This window comes from Leptodactylus fuscus, chromosome 1, assembly GCF_031893055.1.
Source record: "Leptodactylus fuscus isolate aLepFus1 chromosome 1, aLepFus1.hap2, whole genome shotgun sequence".
Taxonomy (NCBI): Eukaryota; Metazoa; Chordata; class Amphibia; order Anura; family Leptodactylidae; genus Leptodactylus; species Leptodactylus fuscus.
In genome coordinates, this window is record NC_134265.1 from 111,466,670 (window position 1) to 111,492,942 (window position 26,273).

At 42.8% G+C, this 26,273-nt stretch overlaps 2 protein-coding genes across 2 annotated transcripts in view; both read right to left on the reverse strand.

Annotated features, from left to right (window-relative positions):
- The window catches only part of SPECC1L (sperm antigen with calponin homology and coiled-coil domains 1 like), a 35,330-nt gene extending 34,623 nt beyond the window's left edge, over positions 1 to 707 (reverse strand). The window contains exon 1 of the mRNA XM_075276074.1: positions 592 to 707. The gene's annotated coding sequence lies outside the window, so the exon portion shown is untranslated. The remainder of the gene's footprint in view (positions 1 to 591) is intronic.
- A 9,410-nt stretch (positions 708 to 10,117) lies between these two features.
- BCR (BCR activator of RhoGEF and GTPase) overlaps positions 10,118 to 26,273 on the reverse strand; it is a 36,702-nt gene continuing 20,546 nt past the window's right edge. The window contains exons 6-23 of the mRNA XM_075276247.1: positions 22,334 to 22,394; positions 22,122 to 22,174; positions 21,705 to 21,845; positions 20,479 to 20,600; positions 20,208 to 20,376; positions 19,625 to 19,744; positions 19,448 to 19,523; positions 19,202 to 19,306; positions 19,007 to 19,081; positions 18,512 to 18,609; positions 17,860 to 17,994; positions 17,670 to 17,729; positions 17,363 to 17,472; positions 16,834 to 16,973; positions 15,601 to 15,735; positions 15,404 to 15,509; positions 14,435 to 14,597; positions 10,118 to 13,275 (exon numbers count right to left, since the gene is read on the reverse strand). Coding sequence (XP_075132348.1) covers positions 13,186 to 13,275; positions 14,435 to 14,597; positions 15,404 to 15,509; positions 15,601 to 15,735; positions 16,834 to 16,973; positions 17,363 to 17,472; positions 17,670 to 17,729; positions 17,860 to 17,994; positions 18,512 to 18,609; positions 19,007 to 19,081; positions 19,202 to 19,306; positions 19,448 to 19,523; positions 19,625 to 19,744; positions 20,208 to 20,376; positions 20,479 to 20,600; positions 21,705 to 21,845; positions 22,122 to 22,174; positions 22,334 to 22,394 — 1,959 coding nt within the window. The 3' untranslated portion in view covers positions 10,118 to 13,185. The remainder of the gene's footprint in view (positions 13,276 to 14,434; positions 14,598 to 15,403; positions 15,510 to 15,600; positions 15,736 to 16,833; positions 16,974 to 17,362; positions 17,473 to 17,669; positions 17,730 to 17,859; positions 17,995 to 18,511; positions 18,610 to 19,006; positions 19,082 to 19,201; positions 19,307 to 19,447; positions 19,524 to 19,624; positions 19,745 to 20,207; positions 20,377 to 20,478; positions 20,601 to 21,704; positions 21,846 to 22,121; positions 22,175 to 22,333; positions 22,395 to 26,273) is intronic.

The following is a 26,273-nucleotide window of genomic DNA, read 5'->3' on the forward strand; positions in this document are numbered from 1 at the left end:
CTGTCACAACATGCCGAATAGCTGAAGGGACGGGACCATTAGCTAAAATAGCACAGCTGAAAGTCTACACGAAAAAGACTTACTGGCAAGTCCAGATCTCACATTGATACCAGAATATGGCGATGAACAGAAGGCGCAGTCAGAACAGCTCCAGGGAAGGAAAAACTCTCCAAGAACTACCAGAAGGAAGGCAAAGCCAGAATAACTCGCAGCCATTATGTAACATTACTGAGCCAGAGTCTCACCCTCTGTGCCTGTACATATGGGGAGCCTATGGGGAGTGTACATCACTACACTGACTGCATAAGAAGACAGACAACCTATACCTATCTATCTACAGGACTCCAAATACAAATAAATATATATATATATATATATATATATATAGACATCCTATATATATTAAGCTCGCACCTCATACTTCACACACAGGGGTAAACATTAGACGTCACCCCTATCCATCACAGTATACAGTTATTCTTATACATAGTGACAACACGGACCTTCACTCGTCAGCTGCACTGACTTGGTCTACGCGCTGCAGGATACACAGGCAATAACAGACAGGGGTTATTTGCACAGTATACATACGGTCTTCATCCCTTCTCCCAAATCTGAAGCGGCTCCGGTGCTCTGGGTCGGGATAGATCTCCGGGTCACTTCCGGTTCCGGAGCTCACGAAATTCTACAAGACACGGCGGCGAAACACCAGAGCACATGCGCACTAGTCCGTAGCCGTAGCTTGCTGGTCCTGCCCACTGTCCCGCCGGGAACATGATGTGCGCATGCTCCAGTAACGGGTCACAGAGTGAGTGGTATTCATGAAGAATGTTATGTAGAATGACAGTGAGCAGGGTGACTAGGATGGAATACAGGATGGCTGTTATGTCCAGTACAATGGATAGAAAGCAATGTTCTGCATAGCTGTATATGTATGTGAGATGGAGAGAGTCAGTTGGTATAGGGAAACATCGGGGTGTTATCGACCATGTGTGGGCTATAACTGATCGCTGGGAGACAACAAGGGCTGTGGAGTCAAAGTCTGGACCAATATTTGTTGGTGTAAGACAGAAAAAGAAGTAATTATTTCTAATTATAATACACAGTCATTAATATTGTATAATTAGATGTATCATTTACTCTCATAGGAAGTCAGTCACTTAATTGTATTGCTTCTGACTGACCATGGCTGCCATTTGTGCAGGGTCGGAGCAGGAGGCGGTGCAGCCGCAGTGACTCCCACTGAACACACAAATGAATGGCGCAGTAAACATTGGTGCTCTATTCGGTTCTATGTGGCATGTGAAGATCCATAGAGATTAATAGAGTGACATTGTGCTTGGGCAAACTATTGCGCCATCCATACAGTGCACATGGCACTTCATTCATTCCAGGGCTTTCTAATTTCATGTGCCCAGTACTGAGAATTGGGACTATATGTATCTGAGGTGTGAAAGCATCGGAGCACATATTCCTGGGTTCGTAAGTCGCACTATCTTGTCACCCAGCCTCAACCTGCTACAGAGATCAATGCCCCAAATGTGTCGGTCATCCTGACCTTTCTTAATGGGTACTCTGATTGATAGTGCTAGTGCCCAGGAATACATGCCCCCACTGCTCTGAATTCTCATTATTGGGGCATGTAAGGCTAGGTTCACACCTGCATTGGAGTCTCCAGTAGAAAACCAGCAAAAACCTGACAGACACCCGGTGGACCTCATAATAGTCTACAGAACACTTCAATAAACCACATTTTAGGCAGACAGACTCTCCGTCTTTTGGGTCCTCATGCAGCCAAATGCTAGTGTGAGCCTAGCGTAAAGAATACAGATGCAGACCAAGTAAAATTCAGCAATTGAACTTTATTAAACAATTGCAGGTACAGTGTGACAGAAAGTGGACTTGTCACTGTCAAGGAACAGAGGTCATTCCATCACAGTCACTTTAAGGGGTACAGTAATCTTGGTGGATTCAGTATACACAAGGTGGCATAATTTCTTTAAGTCTTCAAACAAATGGAGTCATGAACATTCCTGAAATTATAATTAATAGTTCTCTGTTCATCTCATAGAGACCACACCTGGGCTTTGGTACTTCACGCAGTCTCATACCATGCTCTGGACATTGCATTCTCACACTTAACACTGGCTCCTATTCCAGCCTTACTATTCTAGGAGGATCTCCAGAGCTAACCACACAATGTGACAAAACACTTCAGCTGTCCCGTCTACATTATTTATTTAGCCTACTTGTATAGTGCCAACATATTCCGAATTGCTTTTGTGAAGGATGCCGCCTTATGCCCGTAACCACCTTACATTCCATTTGTGGGAGCTGTCCAGAACTCATCTTCCTAGAATAAAACTTTTATCCATAAAGAGGATGTAGCCTCTTCTGTTCCTTAGGCTCGGTTCACATCTGCGTTCAGTATTCTGTTCCGGGAGTCCATTTGGGAACGGGAGTCCTAATGCAAACTTACCGTATATACTCGAGTATAAGCCGACCCGAATATAAGCCGACCCCCCTAATTTTACCACAAAAAACTGGGAAAACTTATTGACTCGAGTATAAGCCTAGGGGGGAAATGCAGCAGCTACTGGAAAATTTCAAAAATTAAAATGGTCGGAGTTTTTGGGTTCAGTAGTTGCTGGGTGCTGGGAAAGAGGAGGGGCTGTTTTGGTTGTCTGTCTGCCCCTTCCCTGAGCTTGAGGACTCTTTTCTCTTCCTCCACTTGGAATTCAGTCTGGCTGACTATAGGGTATCTGCAGTGCTCCTATTAACTCCTTCCCGACGGAACAGGAGCACTGCAGATCCCCTATATTCAGTAGACCGGGCACTGTCAGACACAGGGATACCTAATGTGTATGTGTTTCACAGTAATTTTCAACTTTTGTATGTATTCTAGGGAAAGGAGAGATTAAGAACTTTTATTTTTAAAATCTTTTTTTTTTTTGCACTATTTAATGGGAGATTCTATACATTGATATTGTGGCTGGTCATAGACACCCCCACCCACCCTCCTAAAAAAATAAAATAAAATAATTTTTTTTTTTTTTTTTGCTGACTCGAGTATAAGCCGAGGGAGGCTTTTTCAGCACAAAAACTGGGTTGAAAAATTCGGCTTATACTCGAGTATATACGGTATATGCATTATACGCACCATTTCTGCCCCCAGAATCATGTCCTCCCATCTCTGCCCTAGAATCATGTCCCCCTATCTCTGCCCCCAGATTCATGTCCCCCATCTCTGCCCCCAGAATCATGTCCCCCATCTCTGCCCCCAGTTTCATGTCCCCCTCCATTTCAGCCCCCAGTTTCATGTCCCCCCATCTCTGCCCACAGTTTCATGTCCCCCCATCTCTGCCCCCAGATTCATGTCCCCCATCTCTGCCCCCAGAATCATGTCCACCCATCTCAGCCCCCAGAATCATGTCCCCCCCTCTCTGCCCCCAGATTCATGTCCCCATCTCTGCCCCAGAATCATGTCCCCCATCTCTGCCCCCAGATTCATGTCCCCCATCTCTGCCCCCAGATTCATGTCCCCCCCATCTCTGCCCCCAGTTTCATGCCGTTCTCCCCCCCCCCCCTTCATCTGCCCCCAGTTTCATGGGCCCCCTTCATTATGTTCCACTTCAATGTTTAACACAAAAAAACACTTATACTCACCTTCCAACGCTCCCCCACAGCTCTCTCGGCAATTTCACTAACAGAGTTGTAGGAGCGATGTGACGTCATCACATCGCACCTACACATCCACTAGCCGGAGCGCCGCGGCAAAGCGTATGTATTTGCGTAAGTATTTAACTCAGATCTGTGTCCTCCGGACGCAAATCTGAGTTGAAACCAGGACATACCTCCCACCGACTGGGACCGCGGGATAGGACACCAAAATCGCTAATGTCCCGCGGAAATCGGGACGGTTAGGAGGTATGAGTGGGTTGAACTGTGAAAGTGTCACCTGAGACCAGAGGTTCGCATAGCCTCATGAATAGTGTGGTCCTGGGTGTATCTATAGGCTTCCAAGTGGCTGTGTACTGTACATATTAATAATGATATTTTTTTTTTTTTTTCCAATAAGCCTATGGGAAACGTATTGCACTAAAGTGCCTAACCAATGGCATATGTCAGAGAAATGAGGTATGCTTCAGCAAACCTAAATTTTGCCACCTATCAAGCTTACAAGAGGCATTCTGTATTCTACAGCTGTTAGGGCTTGCTGGAAGTTGTAGCCTTGTAAAAGGAGACTATACAGTTCATACACACTGCTCAAAAAAATGAAGGGAACACTCAAATAACACATCCTAGATCTGAATGAATGAAATATTCTCATTGAATACTTTGTTCTGTACAAAGTTGAATGTGATGAAAACAAAATCACACAAAAATCATCAATGAAAATCAAATTTATTAACCAGTGGAGGCCTGGATTTGGAGTCACCCCCAAAATTAAAGTGGAAAAACACACTACAGACTGATCCAACTTTTAATGTCCTTAACCCCTTCCCGGCATGCGCCGTAATAGTACGGCGCATGTCGGGTCTGTAACTATGGCGACCGCCCGGGAGCCTGGCGGCCGCCATAGCCGCCGGGTGTCTACTGCTTTAAGCAGTAGACAACCGGCTCTAATGCCTCCGATCGGTCCCCGGACCGATTGGAGGCATTAACCCCTCCGGCGCCGCGGTCATGAGCGCCGCCATTTTGGCCGGGATCGCCGGCTCCTGGAGCATGCTCCAGGGCTGACGTCCCATTGCCATGACAGCCGGGAGCCTTGTACAGGCTCCCAGGCTTGTCTGCAAATCCTCTCTTTTGCAGGCTGGTGTATGCAGCCTGCAAAAGAAAGGATGCTTTTTTGCAATGCATTAGCATTGTAATGCATTGCATTAGTGATCAGACCCCCTGGGGTTCAACACCCCTAGGGGGTCTAATAAATGCAAAAAAAAAAAAAAAAAAAATTAAAAGAATTAAAAGTTCAAATCACCCCCCTTTCCCTAGAACACATATAAAAGTAGTTAAAAACTGTGAAACATATACATGTTAGGTATCCCCGCGTCCGAAATCGCCCGCTCTACAAATCTATAAAAATATTTTTCCTGTTCGGTAAACGCCGTAGCAGGAAAAATAGTCGAAAAGTGCCAAACCGCCGTTTTTTCACTGTTTTGATTCTGATAAAAATTTGAATAAAAAGTGATCAAAGCAATAACATTTCCCGAAAATGGTAGAACTAAAAAGTACAACCAGCCCCGCAAAAAAAGACGTCCTATGCATCCCCGTACACTTACGTATAAAAAAGTTACGGCCGTCGGAATATGGCGACTTTTAGGAAAAAAAATTTTTAACACAGTTTTGGAATTTTTTTTAGGGGTCAAAATGTAAATAAAACCATATAAATTTGGTATCCCTGGAACCATACCGAAACACAGAATATAGGGGACATGTCATTTTGGCTGCACAGTGAACGCCGTAAAACCAAAGCCCGTAAGAAAGTCGCAGAAATGCATTTTTTCTTCAAATCCACCCCATTCTGAATTTTTTTCCTGCTTCCCAGTACATTATATAGAATAATTAATGGTAGCATCATGAAAAAAAATTTGTCCCGCAAAAATTAAGACCTCATATGGCTCTGGGAGCGGAGAAATAAAAAAGGTATGGGGTTTAGAAGGAGGGGAGTCAAAAACGAAAAACGAAAATCAAAAAATGCCATCGGTGGGAAGGGGTTAAAACATGTCAAAATGAGGCTGAGTAGTGTGTGTGTGGCCTCCACGTGCCTGTATGACCACCCTACAATGCCTGGGCATGCTCCTGATGAGGTTGTGGATGGTCTCCTGCGGGATCTCCTCCCAGACCTGGACTAATGCATCTGACAACTCCTGGACAGTCTGTGGTGCAATGTGACGTTGGTGAATGGAGCAAGACATCCGTGCAGATTTCATTGCGGCATACTGAAGAGACCTCAGCAATTAGAGATTGAGTAAGGAAATGGAGCCATTGTGGCGGAGGAGAAGATGAGAGAAAATCATCCTTTTCTATTTGCTGGGGCTGTAGGGATGAGGAAGAGGACTGAGGGGATAGGGCAGCATAGGGCGACACAGAGGGAGTAGCCCCTAAACCCAGTTCAGTCCCCAGTGTGTGAGCAGGAGGTTGTGGGCCTTGAAGCTGGTTTTGTACAGGGGGGCTGAGGGGGGGGGGGAGGCAGAGCTTATAGCTGCAGTGTTCAGGCCTCCCAGGCAGGCTGCTGGAGGAGGTATAGTCAGGACAGGAGCCAGGGTTACAGGGTAATCTGAGGGCTGTAAGCCATGAGGGACAGGGGGTGCAGGAGCCTGCGGTACCTGATGTGCAGACGGAGATGCAGGGGGAGCTCCATGTAGAGGCGCCATCTTAGGTTCCAGGGCTGTAGCCAGGCGGGAGCAGGAGATGACATTGCCGGTCCAGGGGTGACGGAGCACACAGCGTTGGACCGCTGAGGATCCAGCGATGCAGTTGAAGGCAGGAGGGCAGCTGCTACAGCTATAGGTGGCCGGGCTGCGCCCTGTGGTGGAGCAGAAGAGATAAGAGGAGGCAGCGTGGCCTGCAAAGATGGCTGCGGCCGCGTGGTAGGACGTAAAGAGGGAGTCGGCGGCATGAAGTAGCCGGAGATCCCAGGCTGCCTGGTGGAGACCGGAGGGGCAGCAGGTCCAGAGGAGGAAGCAGAGGTGTTTTTACGCACCATGGAGCCGACAGGAGAGCATATAGAGGTCCGTGCAGTGCAAGTAAGGTAGAAGCCAAGGTGAGTAGCGTCTTACCGCATGGAGTCCCAAGCCACGCCCCGGTAAAATATTTTTATAGATTTGTAGAGTGGGCGTTTTCGGACACAGGGATACCTAACATGTATGTGTTTCACAGTATTAGTTTTATATGTGTTCTAGGGAAAGGGGGGGGGGGGTGATTTGAATTTTTTATACTTTATTTTTTGCATTTATTAGACCCCCCAGGGGTCTTGAACCCCAGGGGGTCTGATCACTAATGCAATGCATTACAATGCTAATGCATTACAATACATTGCAAAGATCGTCATTTCTTTTGTAGGCTGCATAGAGCAGCCTGCAAAAGAAAAGCACTGCAGCTGGGGAGCCTTTACAGAGACGCTGAGGGCCCGGCCGCCGGCAGGAGCGCGGACCTGAAGGAAGACCTCGGCTGCCAGACCTGAAGGGGAACTGTGGCGGGCTGCCGGCAAAAGCGCTGAGGAGAATCCCTGGCAGACTCGGCTGCCTGGATTTCCCCTCAGCGCTTCTGCCGGCGGCCGGCCGCAGTTCCCCTTCAGGTGCGGCAGCCAAGGTCTTCCTCCAGGTACGCGCTCCTGCCGGCGGATGGGGATCTCCCCTTCAGCTCCGGCAGCCGGGAATCTCCCTCAGCGCTTCAGGGCCGCATTTGAGAGAGCGGTCGCACCCACTCCCTCCTCTCTTCAGGGGCATGGCGGCGCCTGCCGCTTCCCCGCAGCATAGGGCATCTCCACTGTAACTCCAGTGCTCAGGAACTCCGACATTACCACTTTAAGAGTTACAGTGGAGGTGCCGATTGCAATGGCGACCGCTCTGGAGCAGAGTGGCACCATTATAGCTACAGACGACTACAGCTACCGTAGTTACAGACCCGGCACACAGACACTGGGGCGTGTGCCGGGCCCGCAGCGATGCTGTTCATTTCAAACTACAGAAGTACTTACAGTACTTCTGCCAGGAGCGTGGCGACGCTGCAGCCTGGCACCCGCTGCTGTGTCTGTATGCCGAGTCTGTAACTATGATATTACCGTAATGACTCGAATATAAGCTGAGGTGGACTTTTTCAGCACAAAAACTGTGCTAAAAAACTCGGCTTATGCGTGAGTATATAAGGTATATTGTTTGAAAGGCTTACACGATTTTACCACCTCCTCCCTTACAGACTAAGTCAACTATATGTTGGGTTGTGTTTGAGCATCAAGAGGACACATACTGCAGAGAAACAAGGTACTGTACATGCCAAATGCTGGAGATGGATTATGTCAAGTCAAACACCAGAGAGAAGAAGGTCATCTGGGACATGTACTGTAGGAAAAGAATTTAATGGCCACGGTCCACAGCTACAATAAAAAGGGCAAAAAAATGACAAAAAAGCCATCTACAAAATATAAATCTGAAGGCTCAGCTGTAATCTATGCAAATTACAAAAATCTTGATAAAACCTGTAAAAAGGATATAAAACTGGCTAAAATACATGATCATGTAATAGATATGTAACAGTGACTGCACCAACATAAAACATAACAGCACAACATGATATATTGTGATACATGTCTGAGACTACATTCAGAAGACTGAGGTGCAAATCGTAAGTTTTATGGTGTGGATCTCTGCTGAATTATAGATACTACATGACATCACAGACATTCCATGATGTCACAATGAATGTAGAATGTGCACAAGTCTTAATCTGAGCCATTTTGTGTCACTTGAGCTTAAAGGGGATGGTAAGGCTACGTTCACATCTGTACTGGAGTTTACATTGTTGGGGACTCTGCTGCAGAAGCTGTCCCGCACAGACAGACAGACAGACAGACAGCGCAACCCATTATTTTCTATAGGGACAGCCATTGTCTGCAGGTAACCACTGTTTTAGTGGTCCAATGCTTTGTTATTCGGGTTCCCCAGAAGACCTGAATGACAGAGACCTGTGTGCAGATGTGAACCTGGCCTAAAGTTGAGTTATATTGCTCTACACACACTGTGATTTACACTAGTGTTGCTTGGGGAAGACCATGTTGGCTTTCAGGTGTTTTTGCTATGGTAGTTTGTGGAAATTCTGCCATGTGTATGTACAGGGTATGTATCCCTGGCCTGAAGGGCTCCATATACATTAAATGTAAGTCACCCAGACCCTCTGACTTTGGCAAAATGGTTATTTGGTCAAATTGCTTCATCTGAAAGTTGGTGCCAGCCCCCAGTATTAAAAATACATGTATGATTTGTTAAGTGTGCATGTCTATGGAGGACTTTTAGGACTTTTGTAAAAATCTGATGTTGTTTTAGATCAAATTTATGCAAAAAAATTATAAAACATTTTGAAGGGTTCACATAATTTGAAGCACCACTGTATCTTAGTGTGCCACCAAATACATGTGATGCATTGGTTTCCTGAAGAGTCAGTAATACTGGCTTTAGTAAAAGATAATGTTGGGTGCATAAAATATAGCCTCAGTCACCCTTTTATCCACTTTTAGGACGAGATTTGTAGCAGATTTATGGTGGATCTTTGGCTAAGGCCCCACATAGTGAAACGCAGCTAAAAATCCTGCAGTGAAAAAGAATGGCGCTTTTTTTTTTCCTTCAGCATTCTTCACTGAGGTTTTACTGGTTTTCACAGTGTTTGTTTCTTCCCCTAACATATAGGAAAAAGTCTTTTCCCCGCAATGTGTGGAAAAGCTTAAACACAAATTTCAATCACTTTGTTGGTACTGTAGAGCATTTTTTTTTTTCCGCTGAATTTCTGCAGCAGCCAAAAACAACGTGGGGCCTTGGCTTTGGTCACTTCTTGCATCTGCTGGGAAAGCTCTGAAAGGAGTATAGAACAGGAGGCATGGCATACAGACATGGATTAAAGTGTGTAAAACTGCTCTAAATCTTTGAAGCAGAATATTGGTGCGAAGTAAGCCATCCAAGAGGAAAGTGCCCAATATCTCCAGCAAGATGATCCAAGTCTATGACACTATAAGGGCTAGTTCACACGGGGCGTGAACTGGCATGTTTTGGTTCTGATTGTGACACTTTTCTGACAGTCGCGGCTTCCCGCTCCGGAGTAGGCCCAAATGAACAGGCCTAGTTCGGAGGGTGATGCCATGAGGCGGACTCGGTGGCTGAATCACCCGCTGAATCCGCCTGAAGAGCAGCTCGCTTCATGTTGCCGCTCACGGAAAAAAGTAAGCTACCGGTCTACGTAGACCTCCATTGTGAGGGGGTGGATTCTGACATGGATTCAGCGCCAAAATACGGCTCTTCTTGCCCTGTGTGAATGAGCCCTAATAAGTTTGGCATCTGGTCTTTCTTTCAGCTGTTTAAATTTAAGTAAAAATATATCTCCCCATTAAATCCCGGACGTCCTGCCCACTCCAAGTACTTTAGTAGCCACAATTTAGTTCCAGCTTTAGTTTTATTGTATAGCTTGTGTACAAACAGAGGCTAAAAATGCATTTGGATATTTAAACAAATACAATATAATTCCCTTTTTAAATATTATTTATCCACTTTAGAAAAAAAACAAAAAAAACTCATTAATGTATCTTGGGTTTGTTTTCTTACCCCTAAAACTGGGGTGAAAATGCCAAGCTTACAGAGGCAGAAACATTCCAACCTTAATGGTTTTCAGAATCCTCCCAACTGTAATAAATGCTGACCATGTATACAGGACAGAGTATGTAACAAAACATTAGGCTTCATATAGTAAAAACGTTCTTGGATGAAAGTCATCTTAGTGTCTAGAAAGGTAATATGTATAATATGGGCACCTGCTCTTTTACAATAGCAGGTTATTGACTGACTAGTAGAGAAACCAATAGATCAGAGGACCACAAATCATTCCTAATCTTTCTGATGATTTTATGGACATGAATAAAGTACTTGGGGTGAGATAGTAGAATGTAGTCTCACTGCTTGTGTTTCTAGCTCTCTTTCACATGGCCCCAGGGGTGAACCTTCCCCTTTCGCCGCCCGAGCTAACTGCAGAAAGCTGCCCCCCCCCCCGCCGGGAGGAGGGGGCGGATCGGGGGCGTGGCCGGGTGGACCGGGGGCGTGGCCAAGTGAAGGGGCGGGGCTTAGCCCCGTTCGCCGGCAGAGAGTAGGCCTGGAGACTGCCTGCTCTCTGCCTTAGCGTGAGGGGAGGCTGCTGGGGCAGCGCTGCTCCAGTGGCCTCCCCAAACCACCGCTCCGTGCTAAGCCAGTCCAGGACAGCTTGTCCTGGACTGGCTTAGGTTAGCAAAAATGCCGCCCTCCCTGAGGCCCTGGCATAGCGCCGCCTGAAGCGCTCGCTTCAGGTCGCCTCATGGGAGGTGCGGCACTGCATGGCCCCTATTACCACCTCACCCCTCCATTGAGGTCTTTGAAAACATGCAATTTAATAGATTAGTGAGTAAAATTCAGTAGATATTTTAGAGTGAATGTAAATTTATGGGAGAAGGGGGTGGAGCTGGAAAGAGCTACAAATACATGTATTTCAAAGCCATATAGCCTCTACATCAGGCTATCGTATTAAGAGAAACTAGAACACAAGACATGTAATCTAACTTTTATTGCACGGTCCCTAGCTATCACTTTATGTTAGCTTACCTTCTCTTTCCCTACCAGCCACATCCTCAACTAACTAGGTTAGCGAGTGGGTAGAGAAGGTGCCTGGGAGGGAGACTTAGTACTAATCGCCAACAGTGCAGCCAAGTGATAGGCAGTGAACCAAGTCCTACTGTTCTGATCAATTGGTTTCTATTTGCTTACAGTCCATTCTGTTTAGATGCCATGAATGGCCAAGTCACACTGTTTCAGATAGTCTTGATTCATGATTTTCATTCTATATTGCTGGCTGTAAAAACATTCAACTAAGATTTATATTCAGGTCTGCTCAATGGTCCATTGACTGACATAGACCCCAAAACTAGAATCCAACTACCTAAGACAATATGGTGAGAGAGCCATTAGGAAGTCTCATGTTTTACTCATCTCTTAGCCCCAAATATGGACTCCCAAATTTTGCTGAATGGTTTATTGGAGAGAAATAGATCCTTCAGGAGGATTCTGGATCCACTTTGCAAAAGATCGCACACAAAAGCACCATATATGCTCAGCAACTACCCTGCATCCTCCTCCCCTCCAAAGCAAGGCAGCATACTTCATAGCATATCACACACATTACATGCCATGTACTCTGTGTACAGATCACCCCTAAAACTGTACACCAGGGTAGTGAAATATGTGGAGGAAATGTATCCACATTTGTGGCAGTGAATTCCTGTGGTCCACAGTATGAAGCACCTGATCACAGAGACCAGCTCCGCTTTCAGTCTGTAACATTGTCCAATACATTATTCTGTCAGCCGCTGAGTGGAGGAAATACTTGAGATAAAGTCAGTAACTTGTTTTATGGCTTCAGATCCCAGTGTAGACAATTTATCCAATGACGCTGCGAATACATCAGCTGGTTGATGCTGTCACAAAATTAAACAAATCTGCCAAGGCCATGAGATCATATTCCAACAATCATATCCTCTAAATGTAAAAAAGTTAGTGTAGAAAGTATACCTGTCTATAGCAATGGGCTGGGAAAGAGAATCGCTCCGTATGATAGATGAGATTTTAAACTCTGACGTTTCCTGCATAAAACTGGATCCTCACATTTTTTGGCTATATTTCTTTCTGTTACATAAAAGGCCAGTCAGAAGAAAGAACCAGCTAAAACATGCTGCAAATACCACAGACAATAAAAAATGGTCTAAAAACTACTACAAATACACCTGAAATAACAGGCACAAGGAAGTCCTCCAAAGGACATCCCAGTGCGAAAAATGTGGACCTCAGATATATCCAGCATTGGAAAGGTTAATTCAGCAGCAGGTTTGTCTTGTTGGCTTATTCTGACACCTAGTGGCCAAGCCAAGTTCTGAAGCTTATTAGAAGGAGTCCTAAATAGAATAAACATTAGCTATTGCCTTTATATATCATCATATTAACACTGTGCATTGACAAGTATGAGCTCCAATGTCTAACAATATCATCTACATTCTAATCAAACAGAGAACATGACATTCTGGGGGTGGGCTCGACATACAAAGTAACCATTGGAATGAAGAAAAACAAGATGCACTGGATTTTCTTTCATGGAGAGATCTACAGAAAATCCTTGGGATCTTTAGGTTCTTGAAGAGATATGGAGGTCATCTACATAACTGTGTCTTGTAGGGATGGAAGCCAATGGGTCCACTGTTGACTGGGCTATAGATCTCTATTAGCTAATAAATAAATAAATTAAAAATTGAGCACTTTCAGTGCTAATAATATCGTAGTGCAAGCCTCATACTGAAACGCCATTGTCCTTCATTCTCTTGGCTCCCTCTCTGGGGAGAGGTTAAAGGCCCCCCAGAGGCAGCACATTTCCTTCAGGTGCAGTAATATATACAGCGGGTAGAGTATTGCGTTACACTTCAGTTGAGAAGAGTATGCTCTGGCGTTTACTGTCTGGGGTGGGAATCGTGTCTAGCTGTAGAAAATACAGCAGGACCTGCACCTGAAAGATAATCAAAAGGAAAAGTAGGTTAAATGGAGTCTGTCATCAGAACCCAGCATATCAACACAGCTTTTCTGATACACTGGGGTCACCCAAATCAAATGGCCTTTTTCCCCTTGGACCTGATTGCCGAGATATCACTGTATTTTGCCAATATGCTCACACCACCCCTCCCCTCCCTCCTTTTTTTGACTGACAGGGACAGACAGCGTATAGTAAATCTCACCTGGCCCAGAGTTCTGTCGCACTTGTTGCAAGCACAGTACTATTATGATGCTTACTTAGTTCAAGCACATGTACTTCACATGCACTAAAAATATACAGCAGTGGGGAGCGTAACAGAGCTCGAGACGGGTGAGAATAGGCATATGCTGCCTGGCCCTGTCAATCATAGGAAGGAGGGAGACAGGGCAGTGCAGAGTAGTGGTAGACTTACCTCTTTGGGCAATGGGGACGCTGACATTGCTCCAAATAGCTCATTTCTATTCAACAAAAACAATAAATATCTTGGCAACATAGGAGGCACAGATTCAAAAGGGGAAAAAAAAAAAATTCAGGTGAGCCTAACATTGGTTTCTAGGATCAAAACCTGTTCCAAAAACAACAAACAATATGCAAATCTGAAACACACATTTTCTACCTATACCATTTGAGCGTCTAACCTTGTGTAATTTAATGCCAAGACAGGCCCACTGGCCCTAGACTATGACAAAATAATGGATCACAAGGTCGAACAGATAGATTTTAGATATAAGCTACTAGACCTTTTTGGTGATATATCCTGTGTGTGCAATGATGATAAAAAAAAAACAAAAAAACCATAATGCAAACAAAAGTATGTTATATGTTCATATGCTCTGAACCCATCTAATAGAGGTGGACTTGTCATTAACAGATGGGCTTAAATACAGTTTGATCAACTTGGTAGAAACAAGTCTACAGTGTCAACAAATACCTAAAAAATGGTAATAAATAACGTGATTGAGATCTATAGATCACGTATTTTAAGATCGTCAATGAAATAAACTGGTTGATCCGAGCAGGGCATTGCACAGCAATGGTGTACAAAATATGTATTTATTCCTAATAGCTATTTCAGATAGTTTAGAAATAGACAAAAAGTTATAAGTGCAAAATTGAAGGTAAATTCTCAGATTACCTGTGACATCACTTCCAAACTCCAGCTGTCTGCCATGCTGATTGGCTGAGTGGGGTTGGTCGGGATCTTGCTATCCTTTTCTGAAGGACGGAGTAAAGTTGGGCCAAAGACTGTGGCAAGGTTATGAAGGGACATTTTATTCTGACTCTCCTTCTCAGCCACCCTGATACAAAATCCAGAATAGAATTACAAAAAGCACAATAATATAGAATTACAAGAAGACACAGAAAAAGTCGTTCAATATGGCATAACATCTCTCAGACAACTATTAATAACCTCATTGATAGTAAGATAAGGCGTGTAAATGTGTATTTGTGCTTAACGCTCATACACAATATATATTGATACGATATTTTTAATACATCAAGATATTCTGAATGTATTCCTTTTTTTTCTTCTAAATCATTTGGGTTTAAGTAACATTGACCCTTTGATATCCAGAATTGTAAGATTTTTCCTTGGCGTTACCATTTCAATGTTGAGGAGTGTATATCAGTAATAAAGCACAGGACAGGTCATAAGTATCTGATATGCTAGCGTCCACTACCCAAACCCTGCACTGATCAGTTGTTCCAGAAGCCTCCCAATACCGGTAGCAGGTGAAGTGGACAGGGAAGGAATACATTGTGCTCCTATACAAGTAATTGCTGCTACTCCGGCCGCTGCAGAGCGGTGGTTCTGGGGAATTGCAGCGCTGCTCTTATTACTTGAATAGGAACATCCTGAATGTGCTCACAGACCACCGCACTAACTTTCAGAACAACTGATATGTGCAGGTGTCAAGTTGATGTCCCCCACTGATAACAGTGATGATCTATCCTTGTGTATAGGTCATTAGTATATATTAAAAATAAATAAATAAATAAATAAATAAATGGAGCTAGAAAACTCCCGTTAAGTTGTAATCAGTAAGTAAAGCCTAAAGACATAAAACAAAAGAACCAGAACATAAAAATAAAATACACTTACCTTTTGAGGTGGTCAAGGAGGAAAAGGAATGTGAGAAGGTTGGGCTCTGGCAGAGACAGCAGCAAATTCAACATACAGCTCTCTTTGGCAACAGGGTCTGATAGGGCTGAGAAATTGAGAGAGTCATTGAACGTTGGCAGGGCAGTTGATAACATTTACAATAATTTCTGGTATTCTCAAGAAAATAAGAAACTCACCAATTCCTTCTGCAAAGTTGGGGTACAATTCATCAGTAAAAAGAGGTGCTGGTAGTTCCCGAAAATACAGTTTGAGGGTTCCAGCAATGGCATTAACATCCATATCGCTCATCATGATAGCCACATCCTTGTTATCTGAGAAAGGACAATGAAACAGTGGCATTTCACTATCCAATATTTATGCCAAAACGCTATTCCATTTTGTACAAGCATACAGGGCAAATCCTGTTTATTCTCATCAGTGATCAGACAGAAGGTGCCAAGGGACATTGGTCAGTGGAAATGGACTCCTTTCTATATGATTATAGCCAACTAGCATGTGCCCGCGACTTCGTCTGCGGGTTGGGTGTGGTGCTAAGCCGCCTCTATGTAGCGAATTCTTGTTGGTTATGATGCGCCGCACCCTTTAGGCCTTCGGCCCCCCCCCCCCCTTCCACCCCTGTGTCCTGGCTACTTACCAGGAGCCCTCAGCCCCTCTCCGCGCACCTGGCCCCTTTCCCCCACACGCCCTCCCACGCCCATGCCCCTCCTCCCCCACGGCGCAACAACAGCCCCTCTTGGTTCAAGACACCCCCCACCCCACTATATCGTGTCTTGGCACTGCTACATCTCAGCCTATACCGCGCAGCACCATCAGGCAAGGCAGAGGCTGAACAGCACCCGGCCCCGGTGTACTTACAGAAGAGGTGGAGGCAAGACACTGTTGGCACGGCCGCAACCTAAGCTGGCATGTGCGGTCCTCTCCCTAGTGTATTTTCCTGTGGCCATAACCTAAGTCGGCACACGTGGTCCTGTGCCGAACGTGTCTTCGTGCGGCCGCAACCTAAGCCGGCATCGGGCCCCGTACAGCCAGGCGGCATGGCAGCGTCGCTACGGAGCTGCGACCAGCCACCATGTTTGTCGGCTTGCACATCAGCCCGCCCACACAATGCCACAAATGTATTGGGCCGCGCTGCTTCTCCTTTGGCCCACCCAATGACTGCCCCATACCAATCGGAGCCCGGCTGAGAGACCTGTGATGACATAATCTCAGGTCCTGCAGCGGAGCCGGAGCAAACTTTCGCTGGTCACGGTCGGAATTTCGGGGGAGTGTGCGGCATATGAAGTAGCCTAGGTTTCCTTCCTGGTGAATATCTAAGCATGTGTGCAATCTCAGCCAAGTCCGTTCAGCAACATAGTAGGATTTCAATAAAACCATCTAGCTGTCTTGCATTTCAATCTCATCTTACTTACTTGAATCAAAAGCATTTTTCAGTGCTTGAATATCTGTGGCTACTCCAGAAACTCTGTAGATGCCAACTTCTTCCATGCCTCGCCTTTCAATTTCCTCCACACATTGCCGTACTATGTATGGCACCTTGGAACGCTCTCGCCTGTTGATAAATAAATGTATTATACTTACGTTATATTCACATGATTGTGGAGAGCAACGGATTTGAAAAACAGACAGACCATGTTTTTCATTGAAGTTTTTCATCCTACAGTTTATTGACAAATGCTTAGAATACACAAAAAATAAAATGTTCTATTTTTTTGACCATCTGTTACAAACCCTCATTAAGTCATGCTGGACTTTTGTGACCCCTCGAAATGTCTACAGCGCCCTCCCAGTCTATCTGGTCTGTGGACATATTGACTGCCGGACATAAAAAGTCACCTACTCATTGTGGATACAATATGCTCATGTGAAGCTGGTCATACTGACAGTAAAAGACAACAATGGAGAATTTGGTGTGATAAAAATGTAAAAGACTACACTTACTTTGTTACAAAGCTAATTTTCACACCGAAGACTCCTGTTTGTTTTCGAGATGGAAGACGCTTAAGACTAAACTCTCGGCTTGTGAACTTCATGGACAGTTTGACCTCTATCTATAGAGAAATTGATCAGGATTTTAAGCATTGATCGGAGCGCCAAAAAAAATCATGGGTGTAGCAAGTTGGGATAAGATATTAATAAGAAAGACTATAAAATGGCAAAATGAACGTTGAGTGTACAGAGTAGGATGGCTGGGGTAGATTAGACAACATTTGATCATTCACAATCATTATTACTAGTGAGAACTTACCCCGTTCATAGAGACCACTGACCGCTGCCAATCCTTTCCCATGACAAGCTGAGGCTCCAACTGTAGCAAGATACAGATAACAATGGATTAGCTGGCACACTGCCAGTATCTTTATGCTAGAATATTGGACGGATGTGCGTATACTGCTTACTTTTACTTGTTCATAGCACTACGTGTTCCCAGCTCTTACCTGAACCTGTCCCTTGGCCACTATGCGTTCGCTGCTTTCACCAACATCATCCCTCATTATTCTGTTCTTATTGTAGAACTTTTCATAGCACAGGATGCGCAAAGTCTGGGAGCCCTCTAGTTCTATTTCAAACTCCTGTACATGAAAAAACCAATGTGTAGCAAAAGAACAGGTCAGTTACATTGAGGAAACAGTTTTTTGATCAAAATCAGTTTCGAGAAAACCTCTTCCTACACAGTGAAGTTGGACAAAGTAGATAGATGCTGCAAGAGGCAACTCATGCTGTAGAATTGATGTCCAATTTAAATAAATGGCATGTAAAGCTCCAATTTACTTGATATAACCTTAACCTTCCCTTGCATGTATTTCATAGTATGTTGAGAAGACCATTATATCTGATACAGGTCCTATAGTGATCTGTGGTCACGTACCAATGTCTAACATTGTTTTGTCTAAAAGATACTAGGAAAGAAGTGTGTCTGTACAAAAAAAACCCCAAAAAAAACCCTAGATTCAATTCCCAAAATATAATACAAGTAAGCTGGATGCCACATGATCACCCTCCCAATAGATCGTCTTAACAGCTTCTGTGCTTTTAGTAAAATGAGTCACAACTCTGTACCACAGAATGAACAGCGCAGGCCACCCTCACCTCATTCCAGCTGGGTTCTGTGGTATTGCGGTAAACTCTGGTCTTTGCCTTGTTAACAAAATATCCAAAAGAATCCACTTCTAGAGTACAGAACAGATCTGTTGGAACCAACAAAGAGGTTAGTGTTACAAATTAACCACTTTTATAGATAATGTGAAGATGCTCTCCTGTGTAAAGGGAACGTGTTTTTTTTAATTTAACATGGCGCCATCTATATTTAAAGAAAAAAAGTAGTAAATCCTGAAATTGCTCTGTCCTCCAAAGCTAGATATCCTGATTCTTGCCAAATTTGTACACGTTTTCTTTGCAACAGTCTCCTCATTTACATCACAGGCAAGACAGGTAATCATAGAAGATAACACCATTAGCCCATTGCATCAAATTAGTAAAATATATCTTTTAATTTTTCCTATTTGATTTGAATGAATGGAAAAAAAAAAAAAAATCTTGTACATTGCTTTGAAACATCATACAGTAGAATAGAATCTCACTCACTTGAGCTCTGTTGGAAGCCAGAAGCAGAGTGGACAATAACATTTAGGAATCCATAGAGACCAGAAGACTCATCATCTATTAGGAATAAAATATTCTGATCATCAGGAGACATTATAACTCAAGTACAGCAGATTTATCATCAGAACAGGTACAATTTATGGGAATACATATTCCATTGTAACCAAGTTTTCTCACCTTCCTTCCCAATGGTCAAAGGAACCCTATGTACAGTTTGCAGCTTCACACAGGAGTTTGTTAGCATCTGAATTTCCAGTGAGGTAAGAGAGAAACTTTTGATACCTGAGGAAAACAAACAACGAAAAAAAAACAAAAAAAAACAAAACAGTAAATCAAACCAAACTAGTAGTATTTTTATAACACAAACAATATAAATGAATGGCATACAAGCTATATCATGTACACAGTCATGTGTGCGCTTACATTTTTTCTGCTGTTCTCGTATGTGTTCTCCCCATTCAGCCCGTTCATAATCTGACCAAGTTAGGACTGTGTACCCCTATAAAAGAATGAAAGCTAAAAAGGTAAGACTCTGGCAAAGTGCTGTAATCACAGAATTCTCCCAAGATCTGTCTAGTTCATAGTGTGAGGGTAAGTTACCTTGCCATTGCGATTGTGCACTCGGAAGGCCATACTTGGAGACAACATCAGCAACATTGACTCTTGCTCGGAAAGCTTCTTGCGTAGACGCTCCAAACCCTTTCCTCCTTTGTTTGCTTTCTAAAATAATGTATGTAAAGTATTTTAGCTTAGCATTGTGGTTATGATGCTCAATATGTTTCGTATAAAGCATAAGACATTTGACATCATTTTGCTAAATCCAAGTCATGTTCCTACTATAGCAATTTCACGATATTCAATTTACCATGTACTAGAAGTATCAGTTATATTGTGTAGCCCATACAGTACCAGACATATATGGCTACCAATCCTCCCCACTACAATAGTCACCTTCCAGCAGGGATTTCTTCCATAGCCTAGGTGCTGCTGTTCATCTTTGTATAATTGGTAAATTCTGACTTCAGAATTTATCAATTGTACATTTACGATTTACAAACACAAGTGAGGAGAGGAGAAGGAGCCATAAATTTGGTAAATTACAAATAAAATGAGTGATTTCTCATAACAAGTTATTAAATCCAAATAGATCCCACTTTATAAGTTATAAATGAACATGGCTTACCCTTTCCCTTTGAATATCGCTTTTCAACTGTGAGATTTTAACTTTGATAGCTTCCAGCTCTTCATCTTGTATAAGGGGAATGTTAAGCGCAGCTTCTGATTCATCCAGAGGTTGAAAGGTCAAGTCCGCAAGAGGGATGTACCACTTGCAATCATACTGTTGACTTTTCCTGAATATTCAGAAATATTAGAATGATACCTCTATCTTCTACTCCACCCCCCACCCCCCAATTTTACAGGACCATAAATTCAACAAAAAAAGAGGCTCATACCCTCCTATCTGTTTCTTTAACTTTGCACACAGGAGAAGATCAGTGAAAAGAAACACATGACGTAGCTTTCGGGCTCCTTCCACCAGTTCTACCATGAAACTGTCCTTCAAAAGTTGTCGATGCTATAAAAAAAAAAAAAAAAAAAAAAAAAAAAAAAAAAAAAAAAAGGAAAGAGAATTGATTCATAAAAGTTGGGCATCAAAGATAAAAATTGGAAAGTATTTCCATTTTAACAGAAAAACAGTAAACATTGGTGTTATTAGGTCATATGAAATCCATATAAATTCTGGAGCAAACATACAAAGGAGGCAGCATGTGTCAAGATTATTACCCATGTCAGGAAATGGATGATTACCAAGATGGACCCCATTGCTGGGAAGAATTCATGGGATTATTTGGGTTGAAGGAAGTCTACCAGGGCGATTTAGGTTACTAAACCACCTACAGACCCTTTTGCAATGGAGGTTTAGTGTCCCAAATCGCCCTGTTCTAACAAAATCCACAGCTGCATTAAAAATAAAAAGCTTTATACTCACTTATCAGCGGGACTCCTGCACTGGCAAAGTTCTTCAGACAAAGCAGTGGAGTACACCTTGGCTTTAGTGCACATGCACCAAGCTTCTCCAACTTCAGTGAAGAACAGTGCAGGCGCCAGGAGCACCAGACATGAGTGCGATGAGACTAATCTCTAGACGAGTATAAAGCTTTTTTTAGTTTTAATGTGGCTATACATTTAGTTATAACAGGACGATTTGGGACATTAAACCTCCAGTTTGTAAGGATACGTCGGGTGTCTTAAATCACCTTCACAGGTTCCCTTTAAAAACTGAAATTCCCACTCTAGCTGAATGCTTCATGGAGCTTTTTCAAAGCTCTTTTACATGAACGATTTTTTTTTATCTAAAATCAGAGATAAGAATGCTTATGTACAGACAATCCCCCTGGAAAGCAAATGGTACATAAAAAAATAAATAAATAAATAAAATGTTTTGACTGGGTTTTGCGTTTTTTTTATTTAAGTTTTATTCACATCACATCTATGGGAAAATGGTAATCGCAAGTTTCATTATGTCATAAATTTAACAGGTTAGTATGATAAGAATAGCCTAATACAAAGTGCAATATAATAAAAGCCAAAATTTTGTTGATATATAAATGTAAAACTATTTCATATGAACATCATTTCCAGCACACAAAACAATGAGCCCACTTCATCCGCCACTCACCTCTCCTTTTCGAACAGTCATTGACTGCCGACGTGGTGTGATTTCCTCATTGATGCTAGACAGGAAGTTTTGAGAAATTCGAAGTGCATCTTGAAGTAGGGGGTAGTCTGGATGACCAATAGGTGTATGTTTCAGTAAGTCCTACAAGGGTTTAAATGCGTCATTGATTATACCGCATTGGTTTGTTTTAACTAACCCTAAATTGTAAAAGTTTGTGTTTCCTAAATTCAGGATTCATATGGTCTTTGTACTGTAGAAACCTGTCACTACTAGATCTAAGACACATTTGATTTTGTATTACTTCACCTACCATGTGCCAAAAGCGCGCTTTACTTATCTCCAATGTACATTTTTTTAAATCAAACATTTTTGGTGTAATATTCTATGGGGTTTATCAAAAAATATAACATCACTCACATGTAGAACAAGCGTACTGCGTGTCACACGATCCACTGGCTTATAGAGTAGAGCTACAGATGAAGAACAGACAGGGTGACAAATTTTACCATTACAGCAAAGAACAGGATGACACACCCAGGACTGTCCAATATTCAGGCATTTGGCAAAGATTCTGTAGATCACAAAACGTACCCTAACTACACTAACCCGTTACAGATACTATTACTTACCCTCTAGGGAGGTTTTAGCTGGTTGCTCCTTGGACTCACGTGTGCTTCTGGCTCTCAGGTTCTGAAAGCAAAAAAAAAAAAAATTCCAAGTTATATATTCATGCCATTTTCATGTCATCCTAGTATTAGATTAACCTCCATAACTATGTATGACCATTGTCCATGGACAAATGTACACCGAAAACATACTGGAACAATGTTAAAGGTGTTGTCCAGTTTCAGACAAATATTGAGAAGTGTTATTGTTCATATAATGAAAAAAGTTATTTTCCAAAATGTGTATCAACTCCTTATGGTTTTTTAGCTCTTTGCTAGCTGTCATTCATTTTGCTTACTGCCAGTGGAAACAAATCTGTCCATTTTCAACCCCTGTGACGCTAGGTTCGCACCTGCGTTCGGGTCTCCGTTCTGTGGTTTCCGTCTTCTGCATGCAAGACGACGGAAACCACAGACCGGGTCCGGCTGTGAGCGTCGGTGAGCGTTTTATGCTCTCCGTCGCGAAACCGTTTTTTTAAATCCGGACACAGAGTACTGCATGTACGACTGTGTCCGGATTTTAAAAAACGGTTTCGCGGCGGAAAGCATAAAACGCTCACGGCCGGACAGCTTTTAAACCCATTGGGTGAGAAAGAGTCCTGCAGGTTTCCGTATCCTGCTTCTGTTTTATGCAGGAAATGGAAACCTGCAGAACGGAGACCGGGCGCAGATGTGAACGAGCCCTGAGTAAGCTGAATGAAGTAGATATCTAGAAAACTGTGAGGAATTGATACAGAAAGTATTATGGAAAATTGTACAACTTGTATAAAAACAAAATCATTTATCTCTAAATATTTGTCTGAAATTGGACTACCCTTTTTAAGAATCTATTCACACAGGAAATTCTCTGCCTATTAAAAGCTCAAATTGTAGCTTGTTTTACTTTCAGTTCTTCTCATTGATTTTTAGGGAGGGGGGGGGCTGAACGACTAAGTATTTGAGCAAATGTTTGTTCCTGGTGTATTCATACAGTTAACAATGGTTGGTAGGAGCCTGTTCATAGTGGGAGATGTACAGCTGACACACACACATTTTCAGGATTGCATAACATACAATGAAATCAAAAACAAATGAACCACTGGGCACTGTTACATGGGGCAATGATATAGGAAGGAGAAGGGAGCCATACTAGGGACCATGATTTAGAAAGATGCCATACTATGGACCAAGAATAATGGGTCATCTTGAACTAAGAAATGTGGGGGTCACAAGGAGAGTAAGAGTCAGGGCCCCTATGGCAAGTCTGTGGGTTGGAGTGACTTGTAAAGAGTAACATAGCTGTTTTATTCATCCCAGTCTAGGCCTGGTTCTGTGTAATATACTGAGGTAATACCCGGTTCTGTGTAATATACTGAGGCGATACCTGGTTCTGTGTAATATACTGAGGCGATACCTGGTTCTGTGTAATATACTGAGGCGATACCTGGTTCTGTTTAATATACTGAGGTTATACCTGGTTCTGTGTAATATACTGAGGTGATACCTGGTTCTGTGTAATATACTGAGGTGATACCTGGTTCTGTGTAATATACTGAGGTGATACCTGGTTCTGTGTAATATACTGAGGTGATACCTGGTTCTGTGTAATATACTGAGGTGATACATGGTTCTGTGTAATATACTGAGGTGATACCTGGTTCTGTATAATATACTGAGATGATACCTGGTTCTGTATAATATACTGAGGTGATACCTGGTTCTGTGTAATATACTGAGGTGATACCTGGTTCTGTGTAATATACTGAGGTGATACCTGGTTCTGTGTATTATACTGAGGTGATACCTGGTTCTGTATAATATACTGAGGTGATACCTAGTTCTGTGTAATATGCTGAATGATCCCTGGTTCTGAGTAACATGCTGAGGTGATACCCGGTTCTTGTAACATGTTGATGTGATCCCTGTGTTCTGCGTAATCTGCTGAGGCGATACCTGATGTTTGAAAGGTGGGGATTCAAAAACAAAAATTGAAAAATATCACCGGTGGGAAGGGGTTAAATATATGTCTGCTTTCTGAATGGAAAAAAAAACTCTGAAGTTCTTGCTACTAGGAGTTCAGAATAATTTGCAGTTTACTCCGTTACCAGGGAAAAATGTCCATAGAGAATAGCTTTTCTCACTTCATACAGTGAATGGAGAGGGGAGATGTTGATTCTCCTCATAGCCTGCACAAACGTCTGCAAACTGTTGATTTGTGTATAGGACCGTAAGGTCTGCAATTCTTACAGTTTACAATGTAAGAAAAGTCTTCTATATACCCATGTATCTACTTCTGGCTGCTTGGTTGATTACTGATGGGATATTATTCACAGACAGTAAGCAGCTTCTCTGATTGTGCTTTTTCCTTGTTTTTTTTTTTTTTATCTACTTGGTTGCCATACGTTTGTCCTGTATTTACAGTACAGTGTTCCTTCGTCTCCTATATTATAGTCACTTAGGTTTTTCTCAGCTATTTGTTTGCTATTGTACAGTTACTCCTGGCAGAACAATATCAGAAAAATGTAAAATGTGTTTCAACCATAATGTGATTATCAGCAGCAGAAAAACCAACAGGAAAGATAGGACATCATGTGTGAAGATGTATACAGGCATAGAACAGACTGCCTAGCAAGACCCTGCACATATTTCAACTTTTCATGAAAACACACGTACTCTTTAAAGATAGCATCCTATATTCCATTTTTATATATATATATACAGTCCTGTGAAAAAGTTTGGGCACCCCTATTAATCTTAATCATTTTTAGTTCTAAATATTTTGGTGTTTATAACAGCCATTTCAGTTTGATATATCTAATAACTGATGGACACAGTAATATTTCAGGATTGAAATGAGGTTTATTGTACTAACAGAAAATGTGCAATATGCATTAAACCAAAATTTGACCGGTGCAAAAGTATGGGCACCTCAACAGAAAAGTGACATTAATATTTAGTAGATCCTCCTTTTGCAAAGATAACAGCCTCTAGTCGCTTCCTGTAGCTTTTAATCAGTTCCTGGATCCTGGATAAAGGTATTTTGGACAAACAATTCAAGTTCAGTTAAGTTAGATGGTCGCCGAGCATGGACAGCCCGCTTCAAATCATCCCACAGATGTTCAATGATATTCAGGTCTGGGGACTGGGATGGCCATTCCAGAACATTGTAATTGTTCCTCTGCATGAATGCCTGAGGATTTGGAGCGGTGTTTTGGATCATTGTCTTGCTGAAATATCCATCCCCGGCGTAACTTCAACTTCGTCACTGATTCTTGAACATTATTCTCAAGAATCTTCTGATACTGAGTGGAATCCATGCGACCCTCAACTTTAACAAGATTCCCGATGCCGGCATTGGCCACACAGCCCCAAAGCATGATGGAACCTCCACCAAATTTTACAGTGGGTAGCATGTGTTTTTCTTGGAATGCTGTTTCTTTTTGGACGCCATGCATAACGCCTTTTTTTTATAACCAAACAACTCAATTTTTGTTTCCAAAATGAAGCTGCCTTGTCCAAATGTGCTTTTTCATACCTCAGGCAACTCTATTTGTGGTGTACGTGCAGAAACGGCTTCTTTCTCATCACTCTCCCATACAGCTTCTATTTGTGCAAAGTGCGCTGTATAGTTGACCGATGCACAGTGACACCATCTGCAGCAAGATGATGCTGCAGCTCTTTGGAGGTGGTCTGTGGATTGTCCTTGACTGTTCTCACCATTCTTCTTCTCTGCCTTTCTGATATTTTTCTTGGCCTGCCACTTCTGGGCTTAACAAGAACTGTCCCTGTGGTCTTCCATTTCCTTACTATGTTCCTCACAGTGGAAACTGACAGGTTAAATCTCTGAGACAACTTTTTTTATCCTTCCCCTGAACAACTATGTTGAACAATCTTTGTTTTCAGATCATTTGAGAGTTGTTTTGAG